Below are 15,869 nucleotides of genomic sequence, written 5' to 3'. Positions count from 1 at the left end.
TATCCATTTTACCTCTAAAAAGAAAGATGAAGAAAGATGACAAGTTCAACGGGAAATTGAGCCTGTCAGGTAGACAGTAGCCTTATTTCTTGCACAGAATCCAGACCCCACAGACACACACAAAGAAACTAAATTATCTCTTTGAAGAAGTTCTGACTTCGTTGCATTACAGAAGAAACCTATATAATGTTATCCTTCATGTTTTTGAATCGTTAACATGTTTCTTTTTTGCCACATTGTGAATTTAAAGCTGACCTGCCTGTCAAAATTGCGTCTCCATGGTAACGTCGTCATAGTGAGCATGAGGACAACCAAAGTCAAACAATCAGAGCTCCCCAGTGTTTGGTCCAGTGCACGTGCCGTGTCCTAGGGAGCACTGAGTGCGGAGAAGAACAGTGCGGAGAAGACAACGAACTACAATACAGGTTGGCCATTTAGATAAGGTCGATTTTTCTTACATCAATGTTTATCTTGCCAACAGATGCCCATTTAGATAAGCGGTTAATTTGAATACAGCCAGACGCAGACGCGCAGTCACACTGTCATTGTCGGTGTGGAATATATATATATATATTTTATCGTCCGTGTCCTATTTTGACAACGGTATGGTGGTAGGTCTGTATCAGCATGATGAATTCATATCTGTTCATAGTTTAAGCACTAGTATGCTTCTATAAACTTTTATTTCAGAAAGAGGTCTCAATTAAGGGGAAATCGTTATGTGTCTATAAATTAACGTTGAGGCAGCAGAGACCCATAAATAGTATTGTAATGACCCGGGCTGGGTCATAAAGGGAAAAGAGACGAACACCAGATGTGCAGGGCAGAACACAGGTTTATTCCTAAACTGGGCTATTGTTCAGGCCACAGCCCACGCCACTAGATTCCGATCGTACACAAATACACAATGTAAAGTTAAGTGGCAGACTCATAGATCCCGAATCGAAAGAATGAGAGAGATGAGACAGTAGCTCCTATTTATGCATTTCAAAACCCTGGGGGCTTTCCACTATCCTTAAAAGGCAGTTTTTAGGATATTTTTAATGAAAACACTATTGGGATGAGCATCCAGCAAGTTTAAATTGACTCTAATTCCATGTCCTTGTCCACAGACTAATCATGTCAGGCACTGATGTTTGGGTTGGCTCCTGGAGGCCCCACAAGCCCCGAGGTCCCATCGCTGCACTCTACAGCAGCCCTGGACCCAAGTATGCCCTGCCTGGAGCAACAGGTACAATTAACTTAGTGATTGACTGATTGATTTATTGGTTGATTTGTTATTAACCTTTTGATTAGTTGGTTGATTGGTTTTATTTTGGAGTATAAAAAGACACATGGGCAATCATCTTCGCCTATCCTTCTTCAGGTCTGAACTACCATGACCCCAGAAAGCTGAAAGCACCTGCGTTCAGTTTTGGGACTCGTCACCGCCAATTCAGCTCAGACTGCTCCCCCGGGCCAGGGTACTTGGTTCCCTCCAACATCACCAGGATTGGGCGTGACGGGACCCCTGTATACTCCCTCTACAGCCGCCCCAAAGACCCCCAGCTGTTCCAAACCCCCGGACCTGGTCAGTAACACACACACCATTTTAGTAGTTCTTTTTTATTTTATTTAATTTTTTCATCTGCATGTGTTTAATGTGAGGATGGATAGTGGTGCCTTAATGATACCAGTCAGACATCATGTGGTGGTACTCTAACAGTGGGTCTAAAATATGACTAAATAACACCTCCTTAACATCTGGAAGATCAACATGTTTCAGTAACAAAAAACGAACTGGTCCTCAGACATCAGTGTCATTTCACATTTTCTGGTACACTTGCATGTTTCTTATACAGATGACAACATTTCTATAATTTCTACATCCAATTTTAATAAAATGTCAACTTTTCTTCTCAAGAAGTGGGAACCCTCGAACAGACTGAGGAAATGATTGCAGCGACAACATCAAAATAAATCTTTCACAATGTTGATAACAACCTCCGTTCACATTGGATCTTACCAAGAGACTATAAATCATGTTTTTTCAAACAACACATCTGTCAAGTTCTAATGCCTAAAATCTGCTTATTTTGTTGGGGGGAAAAAAGAACTACCAGCTTGCTTAGACAGAGAAAGCCAATAGGCTAATGTAAGACACGACTATTTAAGAAATTTCCAAACCCACAAACGTAAGATCCTATCTTAACTAAGGTGTGAAGTGAATCTCTCTCTCCAGCCCTGTCTTCTCAACCCTGAGGGCCACCAAGGCCAAAGCCTTATATTTCTTCATCATTAAACAACGATCACCTTTGGAATCCATTACATCAGAAGGACATCATCTAATCTATCATCAGGACAGACCGCCTCCATAGAGGAATGTAGCGTGAAGATAAACAAGGCTAAACATTGCATTGCGTCTCAAATGGGTTGCGTCTCAAATGGCAACCTCTGTAGCTCAGGTTCACCCGTACGTAAAATGTATGCACGCATGACTAAGTTGCTTTGGATAAACACACACACTTGCAAGTACACATATACTCCCCCTTGCGGCAGATGTGGATGCGGGTGCGTTTGCACGCTCAGCCCATTTCTTCCCCAGTCAACCATGTGGTGTGCATTTTTGTGTTTGAAAAGGTGCGGCGTTAAGTGAGTGAGAGGGGAAATGGTTGCATATCCCAGAGCCGACCGGGGGTCTATGAGCAGGGGTAGTGAGAGAGAGCTTTCAATTTTGTGTAGATGAGGGATATACATTTTTAAATATAGTATACATCTAATCTAATTTTTCATTGTCCTATCATGATGGAAAGATCCCTAACCCTATAACCTGGACACCGACCTGAGCGACCCATACACCAAAGAGAAGTTCCCATCTCTTTTATGGACCTGCTGTGAATATGCAGCCTAAACAGAGAAATAAATGCGGTCAGAGACCTACTTGAGCAGCACCGCCCCCTCAAGATTCTGAGCCTGCCTGGCAGGGTTGGTCCTACAAAGCCAGAGCCCCCTGATGGGAGAGCATAATATACAAGGAAATTCTCAAAGCTGCTAATGAGAACCTTGACGACCTTTTACCTAGCCGGTGGGGATTCCGGTGGGGTACGCCCACCCAGGTAGTGGCAGTGCTGGCAACACAGGCTGCAGTAACCCATGGGGAGGGGGTCACACTCGGACAATCAGAGAGGGGGTTTATCATTGTAGCCCAGGTGGCACAAAATAATCAAAGGTCTGACCGCATGGAGATGCTTGGGAAAATGGTTACAACAGGGGATCAGAGTGTTTGTGTCTCAGGTGAAGAGGGTGGATCTGATCTCCATCACCTAGGACTTGACGTAGATTAATCAAATCTCACATTGTTATCAATTTCTGCTCAATCTGCATGCTTTCTCAATCAGCTTTAACTGTATGTGCACTCGTAAATCAAGTTATTTCTCGAGTTGGGCTCTGGGATATAACAGCCGTTGAGTATCTGATTTTATGGTGGATTGTGGAGGAGGGGGGTTGAGTGTGTTGGAGTATGTGAGTATGTGAGTATGTGCGTGTGTGCTTGTCTGGCATCTGTTGTGGGGGGGTGGGGATGCTGGGGGGAGGGTATGGGATGGACCACGGGAATTATTTGCTAGGATAATAATTGCTTGTCAATGAATTAAATGTAATACAATGGCAATCCGGGTTATATGTTAGAATCCTACGCGTGAACTGCCGACATTATTACGCATATTAATTGATAATGATGGAAATTAGGATATGCATAATTTAAAAAAAATAGTTATATATATATATATATATATATAGAGGTGAAAGCATTGGAAATGCTTTTGGCGGTTAATCTGCTTCTGTTTTGTGGGTGGTACTGTTTGCTGTTTTCGATGGATGGGTCCTGGCCTCTCGGGGCCTTAGGGATGCGGAGGGACGTGGGTGGGATGCTGATCACTGGGATGACGGCTCAACTTGGGATGGGGAGGGGCTTTAGCGGGGGAATTAGTGGAGAACAATTGAAGGGTTGCTCCGTAGCAGTGCAAATATCACGGTACAGCTATATGGACACTCAATCATTACGCTATTTTTATTGGTAAATTTACAAACATATATAATGATAAATAGACTTGAAACTTGTATCTCATTATGGTGTATGGTGAAATATGTATAGCCAGTTATAATTGTAATGGCTTAGCTGATAATAACAAAAGAAGAACAATATTTACATGGCTCAAAGAGAAGGAATATAATATCTATTGTATACAGGAAACTCATTCAACAATTCGAGATGAAGTAGCGTGGAAAAAAGAATGGGGGGGGGGGGGGGGGAAATATACTTCTCCCATGGGCAAAGAAATTCAAAAGGGGTGATGATATTAATTAATAGTAATTTCGATCCGAATGTGCAAATTGTACAAATAGATACACAAGGTAGATGGATTATTTTAAATATGTTATTGGACCATAAACAGATATGGCTCATTAACCTTTACGGACCAAATAATGATGATCCACAATTCTTTGACAATATATATAATAAATTATCAAGCCTGCAAGCAACTCAAGACAATATTATTATGGTGGGGGATTATAATACTGTTTTAAATAGCTCAATGGACCGTAAAGGAAATCACACCACAAACAATCACCCACATGCTCTTAAGGAAATTGTGAATGTCATGGATACATTAGAACTAGTAGATATATGGAGGCTTAAATATACTGATCTAGTGAGATATACATGGCGGAGACTGAATCAAGCTAGTCGTCTTGACTTCTTTCTTATCTCATTCTCGTTGGCACCAAAAGTAAAAAAAAAGTGTTGATAGGGGACAGAATGCGGTCGGACCATCATATAATAGGCATATACATTACTCTTACTGAATTTCCACGTGGGCGAGGATATTGGAAATTTAATCAAAGCCTATTGAATGATAATTTATTTATAATTAGAACAAAGGAATTTATAACTGACTTTTTCCAACATAACATAGGTACAGCGAATCCCCTTATTGTATGGGACACCTTTAAATGTGCCTTTAGAGGCCATGCAATTCAGTACTCATCTCGAAAACAAAAGCAATTTAGGTCAAAAGAGTTTATACTAAGAAAGGAAATAGAAAGTCTAACAGAACAGATAGATGGCAATAAAAACTGTAACATAGAGGCTCAGAATAAATTAGAGGAAAAACAAAAAGAAATGGAGAAACTTATTCAAGAAAGATCAAGTGTAATATATTATAAAAATAAAGCAAACTGGATGGAATATGGGGAAAAATGCACAAAATTATTTTTTAATCTTCAACATAGGAATGCTACCAAAAAGAACTTAATGAAACTGGTTACAATTGACGGAGTCACCCATAATTCACCAAATGATATTTTGAAGGAAGAAACAAAGTACTTTAAGCATATGTTTTCTTTTCAGCCGCCTCCATCTCCTCTAACTGAAGCTAATTGTAGAGATTTTTTTTCTATTGATAATGTCAAATTAACAGCCACACAGAAAGACTCATGTGAAGGTGAAATTACAGAGGAGGAACTTCTGGATGCAATTAAAGACTTTAAGTCTGGGAAAACTCCAGGGTTGGATGGCATACCAGTCGAGGTATACCAAACCTTTTTTGATATACTAAGAGGACCGTTATTAGCATGTTTTAACCACTCCTATGTAAATGCTAGATTATCTGACACTCAAGAAGAAGGTCTGATCTCATTATTACTGAAACAGGATACAAGTGGAAAATATAAAGATCCAGTCCATTTACAAAATTGGAGGCCCCTTACACTTCAGTGTTGTGATGCAAAAATCCTAGCAAAATGTATAGCGTCCCATATAGATTGCAAAATAGTTGGGAAGAGATCTTTGACGTACCGATCCCATGGCATAGTGTTTATGAACTGACACGCAAAACGACACCGGATTCAAAAATTAGAATCTTTCAATTTAAATTATTATATAAAATTATTGCTACCAATATAATGTTATTTATATGGGGGGATACAATCTTCCCAGCTCTGCAGATTTTTTCTGTGAAGAGACAGAATCATTAGATCATTTGTTTTGGTTCTGTCCATTTGTAGCTTGTTTTTGGACACAGGTCCAGGAATGGCTAAAGGATTGCAATATTTACCTGGAACTATCCTTGCAGATAGCATTATTGGGTGATCTGAAAAGTCATAGTCAATCAATCAATAATATAATAATACTTTTAGCAAAAATGTTTATTTTTAATTCACAATCTGTAGAAGCAATGAGAATAGAAAGGTTCAGAACTTTTGTAAAACATCACAGTACGGTTGAAATATATATGGCAAATAGAAATCCTATATGGATGGTGTTAAGAGATAGATGGGAGGTATTGAATAGAGTTGAAGGATGGGACTAATAACAAATAACAACAAATAATAACAAAGATAGCTAATAATGTAAGCATACTGTGTCCATAATAAGTATATAGGTTGTATGTTGGGAGCTTTTGGGAAAGAGCACAGTTAGAAAGATATGGCATATAGAAGCAAACCGGATGGACATCATGAAAATGATCGGAGAGGTTGGGAGTAGAAGAAGTTCAGGAGCAATAAAAAAAAAATAATAATATATATATATATATATATATATATATATATATATATATATATATATAATATAATTATTGTAAAATTAACTCTGTCCATAAGGTGTAGATAGTAAGTATAGACCGGAAGTAGAGGCCTGGGCATTGTTGTTCACTAATTTACTCCAAGTAGGGAAAGGATGGTGGGGTTGAAAAGTAATAAAGGGGAGTGTATATATAAAAATAAAAATAAAAAAACATGGGGGATTGGAAGTGATGCAGACAATTACATTGATAGAAGATACAATCTATCTGCAATATTAAGCTGATCCATTCCCCCCCAAAAAATACAAAAACAAAAAAAACAAAAAAAAAGTAAAAAATAAATAAATAGATATTAAAAATATTGGAGAAAAAAAACATTTAAAAAAAGTACACATATACACACACACACAAGAATTCTCAAAACGCACACACCGTCTCTGAGAAACTACACACACATACAGACTCAAGACACATAATATGAGACTTTGTTCTAACTGTCTGTTTGGTGTTTTAGGCCGCTACTCCCCTGAGAGGTCAGGGAAGTCTGCATATTACTCTGCCCCTGCCTACTCCCTGTCTGCCAGGAGCAAAGGCTTCCGCAACGACCAGACCCCAGGTAACATCCTCTTCAATAATGATAAGTCCAACACTGTGGCTTTAAGAGATGTGGAATAGAATGTTGGCTGTAGAATTTTAGAAAGTGATCGATCGAATATTCAGTGATAGCATGTTCGATGAACAGTGAAAATGTGATAGAACTGTATATAATGTTGGTGTACTTACGAAATGTGATTGTTTGTGTCCTCTCTCTCAGGCCCTGCTGCTTACATGCTGCCCTCTGTGCTAGGGCCTGCCACCGTCAACAAAACCTCTGCCCCTAACTTCTCCCTCCGAGGACGCAGCAAGATCGGCAGCTTCCACGAGGACCTGCAGAAGGTAGATCTGACATGTCAAACAAACTCTTCAAAATGGACATCTCATCTGTCCTCTTTATCGATGATGAACAGATTGAGTTAGTAGGCCTATCGTTCATTGTTTTCTTCCCTCACATTTCTTCCCTGTGTGTTTCCATCTGTACATCAGACGCCTGGCCCAGGGACATACAGAGTGGTGGACCCCTGCACCTACAAACACAAGCCCCCCCACTACAGCATGACAGGACGCAACAGCATGCCTGGAGACACCACCAAGAAACCAGGCCCTGGAGCTCACCACCCTGAACAGGCAAGACACCTCATCATAACCATATCACACTTCTATAATTGTGTACTTATGCAATGATTAAAATCATATAAAAATAATATGAACATATCTTCTACAAAGTTTGTTTCTACCCTCTGTTGCATGGGTAATGCACTAACTGACTGTCTTCTGTTCCAAGGTGACCTTCACCAGGATCAAACCTCCAAGCTTCTCTTTCGGAATTCGTCATTCTGAGTTCATCGCTCCGCTCATCGTGGACTTGGTGGAATAGGAACCCTTCCCATTCCTCCATTTACCTCATCCCTTTTCCTCATCCCTATCCCATTATCCCAACAATAAATTCAGCAGTATCAAACTGCTCTGCAGTGAAGAAAGCAATTAATTGTGCCTTATTGTTCTTATGTATTGCCTATCCTGCATTGAGTACAATGATGCTGGAAGACAAGCTAACCTGACAATCACATAATCCTTGTTGACCATTAAAACATTTATTTTTACATTTTTTATATGAAGGCTATGTTTTATCACATCAATTTGATTTGAATAGCATAAAAACACAGGCTATTCAGCATGCTTGAATGTTATGAATACTTGTGGAAAAAAAGGATTAGGCCTGTACTACACAAACACTACTTCACCTGTGGCCTCCCTTCATATTTTGTGTCACTTGTTTGTTGCATGAATGCTATGATTTGGGGAACAGTTTTTGGGCCCAATACTGTTTTAATTTGCACATATTTTACCACATGAGACTCAGAGTTTGATGTTATGCCAAAGGTTTATGACCACTTTCAGTATGAAAATTATGAAATACCTAGTATTATAATATGTTATTGTTCCAATACATTAGTTGTGTGTTGATATAACATTGATCTGACATGATTCTTCTCAAAACAAAATGACCTGGCTATGTTCACTCACTTTGTTATAACATGTCAAACTTGTAAAATTGTGGTAATAAAAAACGCTAGTTATAAAAAATATATACATTTTCAACAATGGTTGTCATTGTACTTTTTTCTGTCATGGTAAAATAAACCTTTGGACAATCATTGGAAATAACCCAATATATACACAGTTTCAGGCAATAATAGGAACAGCCTCGTTCAAAAAAGGGGGCCTTCAAGCGTCTGCGTTGCATAGAAACAGAAATTCTCTGAAGGAAGCTGTTGCTACAAAAACATGAAGATTCTAACTACAAAACTAGCGTTTTGCCAACAATAGATAAAGTTTTTCTACTTATTGTGCTAGACTACTGACAGCTAAAGCAGGTTGCTAGATATAGCATAATATCAGGAACATAGCAATATCCCTGACTAGGTGTTATGTTAGCTAGCCTAACAAGTAGCCACTGCACTGGCTTGGCTAACGTTACTGTAGATAGCTAACCAACGTCGGGTTGAAAACATGCCAGTTTCGACAGCTAGCTAATAAGTTAACTTAGACATGACTTCGAATGGGTTTGGGTCATATTTTAAGTGAATGCATGCAAAGATGTGTAGCTATATCTAGTTAGTTAGCTAACGTTAATCAGTTAACTTGGCTAGCTCAGAACAGAAGCTAGCCAGCTACTTGCCGTTAATCACAGACTAAGTTAAGTGCATTCCTTTTGCTAGCTAACTTCTAGCCAGGTACTGTAGCTAGCTAAGCTGCTGTGAGACGCAGCTGATTTCCCCATCCTAAAGGTAGGATGGCAGGCGACGCCAGTGGCATTCCTGAACTGGACCAAGAGAAATATGATGCAGATGAAGAAGTCAAGATCATCTGCCTTGGAGACAGTGCAGTGGGCAAATCCAAGTAAGTTAGATAGGGAGTATGCCATATTTTAATTGTCACTGCAAATACATCTCAAAGATGCTGAATGTTCTCAGTAAAGCTAACTCAATTTTATATCAGCAGTAGTGCTTACTTTTTGTGACCCAGGAGAAGATGTTAACAACCGCCTCTTGTTGTTTTACAGGTTGATGGAGAGGTTTCTGATAGATGGATAGTATCCTTTCTCACGCTGGCACTCTCATCTATGATTTCTGTAATTGGGTTTTGAGTGTCGCATGATCACAGAATAAATTAATCAGTCTTTTAGCTTGATGTAGCTAACTAAGTAGGTGTTGCCTAATGTTGATAGTATTAAACTGAAAGAAACCCAATTCCTTCTCAATAGTTCATGCAGTAACTGATTTGGCTTGTAGCTGGTTGGTCATCCAGTATGCCGACATGCCTTTTGACCAGCAATGTGACCACATGCTGTAGCTACAGTATAGAGGGTTGACAAAGTTGTTTATTCTATTTCTTAACTTGTTCTCCAGTCGTCCCCAGCAGCTGTCAACCTATGCCCTGACGCTTTACAAATACACTACCACCATCGACAGCAAGGCTGTATTAGTAGGTATGTTTATCAATTGTTTTCTTATCAAAATGTCTGGTTTAGACTGAAGAGTTGTTAAGGCTATAGTCAACTGGTTTTCAGTAAACTGATCGGTTATTGCTGTGAACCATAATCGTGCTGTTATGTTATCTGGTTGCCTTGGTATCTGTTTGGTTGCCTTCAGCTGTGTTTGTACTTATGTCTGCCTCAAAGACTTCTGGGATACGGCCGGACAGGAGCGGTTCCAGAGCATGCATCCCTCGTACTACCACAAGGCTCACGCCTGTATCATGGTAAGACTTCACACTAGCTGCTAAGATGACAACATTACTTCAAGGCTCATACTTATGTCATAGCCTGTATCATTGACTGTACTCGTCTTTGTCAGGTGTTTGACGTGCAGAGGAAGATCACCTATAAGAACCTGACCAGCTGGTATACAGAGCTGAGAGAGTACAGGCCTGAGATCCCCTGTGTGGTGGTGGCTAACAAGATAGATGGTGAGTCCTGCCAGACAGGCTAAATCTAATAATATTTTATTTTTACTTTATTTTTTATTTTTACTCCGTTGTTTGCAGCTGATATGAAGGTGACCCAGAGGAACTTTAACTTTGCCAAGAAGCAGGGACTTCCTTTGTACTTTGTATCTGCTGCTGATGGGACCAACGTAGTCAAGGTGAGGATGGACAACATTGTCCTTAAGACACACACACAATACTGTGTATACTGTATTTGTTGCTTAACAAAAAATTACATTTACAAAACCTTTTCTCTCTTTCAAAATGTCTCCCAGATGTTCAAAGAAACAATCAAGATGGCAATGTCTTACAAGCAGAACTCTAGTGACTTCATGGATGAAGTGATGCGGGAGCTGGAGGTACAGTACATACAGTTGAAGTCGGAAGTTTACATACACCTTAGCCAAATACATTTAAACTCAGTTTTTCACAATTCCTGACATTTTATCCTAGTAAAAATTCCCTGTCTTAGGTCAGTTAGGATCACCACTTTATTTGAAGAATGTGAAATGTCAGAATAATAGTAGAGTGATTTATTTCAGCTTTTATTTCTTTCATCACATTCCCAATGGGTCAGAAGTTTACATACACTCAGTTAGTATTTGGTAGCATTGCCTTTAAATTGTTTAACTTGGGTCAAACGTTTCGGGTAGCTTCCCACAATAAGTTGGGTGAATTTTGGCACATTCCTCCTGACAGAGCTGGTGTAACTGAGTCAGGTTTGTAGGCCTCGCTCGCACACGCTTTTTCAGTTCTGCCCACAGATTTTCTATAGGATTGAGGTCTGGGCATTGTGATGGCCACTCCAATACCTTGACTTTGTTGTCCTTAAGCCATTTTGCCACAACTTTGGAAGTATGCTTGGGGTCATTGTCCATTTGGAAGACCCATTTGAGACCAAGCTTTAACATCCTGACTGATGTCTTGAGATGCTGCTTCAATATATCCACATAATTTTCCTTCCTCATGATGCCATCTATTTTGTGAAGTGCACCAGTCCCTCCTGCAGCAAAGCACCCCCACAGCATGAGGCTGCCACCCCCGTGCTTCACGGTTGGGATGGTGTTCTTCGGCTTGCAAGCAACCCCCTTTTTCCTCCAAACATAACAATGGTCATTATGGCCAAACAGTTATATTTTTGTTTCATCAGACCAGAGGACATTTCTCCAAAAAGTACGATCTTTGTCCCCATGTGCAGTTGCAAACTGTAGTCTGGCTTTTTTATGGCGGTTTTGGAGCAGTGGCTTCTTCCTTGCTGAGCGTCCTTTCAGGTTATGTTGATATAGGACTCGTTTTACTGTGGATATAGATACTTTTGTACCTGTTTCCTCTAGTATCTTCACAAGGTCCTTTGCTGTTGTTCTGGGATTTATTTATACTTTTCGCACCAAAGTATGTTCATCTCTAGGAGACAGAACGCGTTTCCTTCCTGAGCGGTATGACTGCTGCATGGTCCCATGGTGTTTATACTTGCGTACTATTGTTTGTACAGATGAACGTGGTACCTTCAGGCGTTTGGAAATTGCTCCCAAGGATGAACCAGACTTGTGGAGGTCTACAATTTTTTTTCTGAGGTCTTGGCTGATTTCTTTTGATTTTCCCATGATGTCAAGTAAAGAGGCACTGAGTTTGAATGTAGGCCTTGAAATACATCCACAGGTACACCTCCAATTGACTCAAATGATGTCAATTAGCCTATCAGAATCTTCTAAAGCTGTGACATCATTTTCTGGAATTTTCCAAGCTGTTGAAAGGCACAGTCAACTTAGTGTATGTAAACTTCTGATCCACTGGAATTGTGATACAGTGAATTATAAGTGAAATAATCTGTCTGTAAACAATTGTTGGAAAAATTACTTGTGTCATGCACAAAGTAGATGTCCTAACCAACTTGCCAAAACGATAGTTTAACAAGAAATTTGTGGAGTGGTTGAAAAACGAGTTTTAATGACTCCAACCTAAGTGTATGTAAACCTCCGACTTCAACTGTATTTCCCTCTCTGGATATTAGCTCACTGATATTATACACTCATATCTTTAGCTGTTTCCATCTCCTTAAATGACTGCCGCTATTTCACTGACAGTTGTTCTGGTTATGCTATTAGAATGAACGTATTTGGTTGAGTTCACATTTTAATTGAACAGAAAATGTGAATGATGATACATTTGGTCTGGCGTTTAGGCTCTGCTCTTCAAGGGTGCTCCCCAACCAAGGAAATGCTCAGGTAATGAACCTAAACAAAGCTAAGCTAGGGGTAAGGGAGCAGAGTATCTGCCATGCCCTTGATAAACAGAAGAGCAGAACCAGAAGGCAGCAGCTTTCTGAGGTCTATTTGAAAGAAGCGCCATCATGTTGTGTGTTCAATGTCTGATTGATCAGAAACTCAGCTGATACTGTCAGCTGACTAATCATGTGATTGACTTGAATTCATGCCAGAACCAGCTTCGCTCCATGTATTTGACTGACAGTTGCTCTGGATAAGATTACCTTTAAGTCATTTAGCAGGCTGACTCAGCTAAATGACGTTGCCACAAGCAGCACCGCATATATTGCGATGAGCAAGATGCACAACTTCGTTTTCACAGTCACACAGTATCTGCTTCACGCTTTTACAACATTTACATTTACATTTACATTTTAGTCATTTAGCAGACGCTCTTATCCAGAGCGACTTACAGGAGCAATTAGGGTTAAGTGCCTTGCTCAAGGGCACATTTACGTCATTTAGCAGACGCTCTTATCCAGAGCGACTCACAAATTGGTGCATTCACCCTATAGCCAGTGGGATAACCACTTTACCATTTTTTGGGGGGGGGGTAGAAGGATTACTTTATCCTATCCCAGGTATTCCTTAAAGAGGTGGGGTTTCAAATGTCTCCGGAAGGTGGTGAGTGACTCCGCTGTCCTGGCGTCGTGATGGAGCTTGTTCCACCATTGGGGTGCCAGAGCAGCGAACAGTTTTGACTGGGCTGAGCGGGAACTATGCTTCCGCAGAGGAAGGGGAGCCAGCAGGCCAGAGGTGGATGAACGCAATGCCCTCGTTTGGGTGTAGGGACTGATCAGAGCCCGAAGGTACAGAGGTGCCGTTCCCCTCACTGCTCCATAGGCAAGCACCATGGTCTTGTAACGGATGCGAGCTTCAACTGGAAGCCAGTGGAGTGTGCGGAGGAGGGGGGTGACGTGAGAGAACTTGGGAAGGTTGAACACCAGACGGGCTGCGGCGTTCTGGATGAGTTGTAGGGGTTTAATGGCACAGGCAGGGAGGCCAGCCAACAGCGAGTTGCAGTAATCCAGACGGGAGATGACAAGTGCCTGGATTAGGACCTGTGCCGCTTCCTGTGTAAGGCAGGGTCGTACTCTCCGAATGTTGTAGAGCATGAACCTGCAGGAGCGGGTCACCGCCTTGATGTTAGCGGAGAACGACAGGGTGTTGTCCAGGGTCACGCCAAGGCTCTTCGCACTCTGGGAGGAGGACACAACGGAGTTGTCAACCGTGATGGCGAGATCATGGAACGGGCAGTCCTTCCCCGGGAGGAAGAGCAGCTCCGTCTTGCCAGGGTTCAGCTTGAGGTGGTGATCCGTCATCCATACTGATATGTCTGCCAGACATGCAGAGATGCGATTCGTCACCTGGTTATCAGAAGGGGGAAAGGAGAAGATTAGTTGTGTATCGTCTGCGTTGTAGCCACGGGACCAAAACAGCAGAGAAGTTGAGCCTTGCGCTTCAACGCTCTTAGTTGTAGCGGAAATTGACTCACTATGCTGTTTACTTTCTGCATCTACGTCGCTGAGTCTATTTTTAAGTGTAATACATTTTTTGTTCATCCTTGACCTGTAGAACTTTGAGCTGGAGCAGAAGAAGGAGGAGTCGTTAGAGACAGCTGAGGAGAGACTGAAACCAGAGAGCCCCGAGTCTGTCTGACTGGATGTTGATGTGGATACATTATCCTCACATTATGGACACATTATCTTTAAATTATACTGGCATTGTGAATATGAGAGCTGATTCTGACTGCACTGCAGCTATGGACTCTGTGGATATGTTATTCTAACTGTGTTGACATGATACCTCTTTACCATGGGAGAGCCTTGCTCCCAAGTCTGTAACTGATGTTGTGGATATGTTACATTGACATTATTCTCAGTTTGTGGACATGTTATTCTTACATTCTCCTCATGATTGCATTTTATGCCATGGAAGAGACATGTTTTTGTGGGGCTGATGCTGCAGAAATGTTAACCCTTGACCCATATAATAGTAGTAACCTGTGAGATCTGGGGCAATCTATTGATGTGAGAACAAACATATTGTAGGATAGATGTTGTGGCAGGCAGGGTGAACGTGTGTGAAGCAGGCTATTTATTTGAGGTGAATCTAGAATGTGAAGCGTTGTAAAATGTGGGACACGTACAATACCTATAATCCCCATTCTTGCTATTTTATGATAGCAAAGTGAAACTGTGAATGTGAACTCTCTTTGCTACTTTGTCATCAGCTTTTACCATCTTATGTTTTTACCATACAGGGCATGTGTATGGCGATTTGTACAATGTTATAGTGAATTACATGTATGTAAAGCCTGCTATCGTTGCTCTAAGTGCTACAGTGTAAAGCCAGAGCTTTTATAGGTCGTCTTTAATGTATCTTAAACAATGAATGTACCTTGTAACCATGTGATGGCATTAGCGACTGTGTTAGAAATTGTGTCCGTGTGGTTTCAACACTTGTGACTTGGCTGCATCTGTTAAAGACTGCATCAATGTCACCAATAATATTTTTACAGGGACAGTGCACATTAATCAACGTTTCAGTAAAAGTGCCGGTTTTAGCCAGCCGGCTAATTTTCAACCGCAGTCCCTGGACAGGTTATTCAAAACAATTCCAATAACAATACAGACAATGAGCACATGCAGAGCAACATAGGACAATCAACACGTAGCACGCAGACAGCGCAATAGCACAAAAAGCAACAAAACAAAATACATAAAAGCAACAAAGTGTTTCCACACCTCATAAGCTACAGACAACAGATAACATGGAAAGCGGCAATACACAGCTAGAGATTATGTTCACAAATCTGTTTGGCCTTTAGCCATGTCTTTATGTTTTTTGTGAAGGTGCGATAAGTGGTGCAGTTGTGTGTGTGTCTGGTGGCAGTGTGTTCCAGACATGGGAAGCTCTCACAGAGAAAGCAGGTTGACTAAAGGTGCTTTTCCTT

General features: G+C 40.9%; 2 protein-coding genes across 4 annotated transcripts; both read left to right on the top strand.

Annotated features, from left to right (window-relative positions):
• The first annotated feature begins 241 nt into the window (after nucleotides 1–241).
• LOC121531409 (outer dense fiber protein 3-B) lies at nucleotides 242–8,729 on the top strand. The gene is made up of 7 exons (XM_041836647.2): nucleotides 242–425; nucleotides 1,113–1,231; nucleotides 1,367–1,570; nucleotides 7,078–7,179; nucleotides 7,378–7,499; nucleotides 7,647–7,787; nucleotides 7,945–8,729. Exons 2-7 carry the CDS (start codon nucleotides 1,120–1,122, stop codon nucleotides 8,035–8,037), a joined length of 774 nt encoding a protein of 257 aa, XP_041692581.1. The 5' UTR covers nucleotides 242–425; nucleotides 1,113–1,119; the 3' UTR covers nucleotides 8,038–8,729.
• A 166-nt stretch (nucleotides 8,730–8,895) lies between these two features.
• On the top strand, nucleotides 8,896–14,794 carry LOC121532171 (rab-like protein 2A). 3 transcript variants are annotated; one of them, XM_041837938.1, is made up of 9 exons: nucleotides 8,896–9,037; nucleotides 9,452–9,563; nucleotides 9,727–9,756; nucleotides 10,073–10,152; nucleotides 10,345–10,424; nucleotides 10,520–10,631; nucleotides 10,710–10,807; nucleotides 10,925–11,008; nucleotides 14,489–14,794. In XM_041837938.1, the coding sequence occupies exons 2-9, from the start codon at nucleotides 9,457–9,459 to the stop codon at nucleotides 14,570–14,572; spliced, it is 675 nt and encodes a 224-aa protein (XP_041693872.1). In that variant the 5' UTR covers nucleotides 8,896–9,037; nucleotides 9,452–9,456; the 3' UTR covers nucleotides 14,573–14,794. The 3 variants fall into 3 exon arrangements, with proteins under 3 accessions (XP_041693872.1, XP_041693873.1, XP_041693871.1); XM_041837939.2 differs by adding an exon at nucleotides 12,832–12,874 and having other exon boundaries at nucleotides 8,896–9,563; nucleotides 14,489–14,574; XM_041837937.1 differs by having other exon boundaries at nucleotides 8,896–9,563.
• The last annotated feature ends 1,075 nt before the right edge of the window (nucleotides 14,795–15,869 follow it).

The sequence above is a fragment of the Coregonus clupeaformis genome, chromosome 19 (genome assembly GCF_020615455.1).
Source record: "Coregonus clupeaformis isolate EN_2021a chromosome 19, ASM2061545v1, whole genome shotgun sequence".
Classification (NCBI taxonomy): domain Eukaryota; kingdom Metazoa; phylum Chordata; class Actinopteri; order Salmoniformes; family Salmonidae; genus Coregonus; species Coregonus clupeaformis.
Note: the sequence above shows the minus strand (reverse complement) of the source record. Positions and strands in the feature narration are given on the sequence as shown.

Bases quoted from the DNA above. Each gene is read 5' to 3' on its own strand.
- LOC121531409 (XM_041836647.2), top strand. From the start codon at position 1,120: ATGTCAGGCACTGATGTTTGGGTTGGCTCCTGGAGGCCCCACAAGCCC. The intron at 7,500-7,646 runs GTAGATCTGACA...TCTGTACATCAG, and splicing joins TCCACGAGGACCTGCAGAAG to ACGCCTGGCCCAGGGACATA. The intron at 7,788-7,944 runs GCAAGACACCTC...TTCTGTTCCAAG, and splicing joins GAGCTCACCACCCTGAACAG to GTGACCTTCACCAGGATCAA.
- LOC121532171 (XM_041837938.1), top strand. From the start codon at position 9,457: ATGGCAGGCGACGCCAGTGGCATTCCTGAACTGGACCAAGAGAAATAT. The intron at 10,425-10,519 runs GTAAGACTTCAC...CGTCTTTGTCAG, and splicing joins AGGCTCACGCCTGTATCATG to GTGTTTGACGTGCAGAGGAA. The intron at 10,808-10,924 runs GTGAGGATGGAC...AATGTCTCCCAG, and splicing joins ATGGGACCAACGTAGTCAAG to ATGTTCAAAGAAACAATCAA.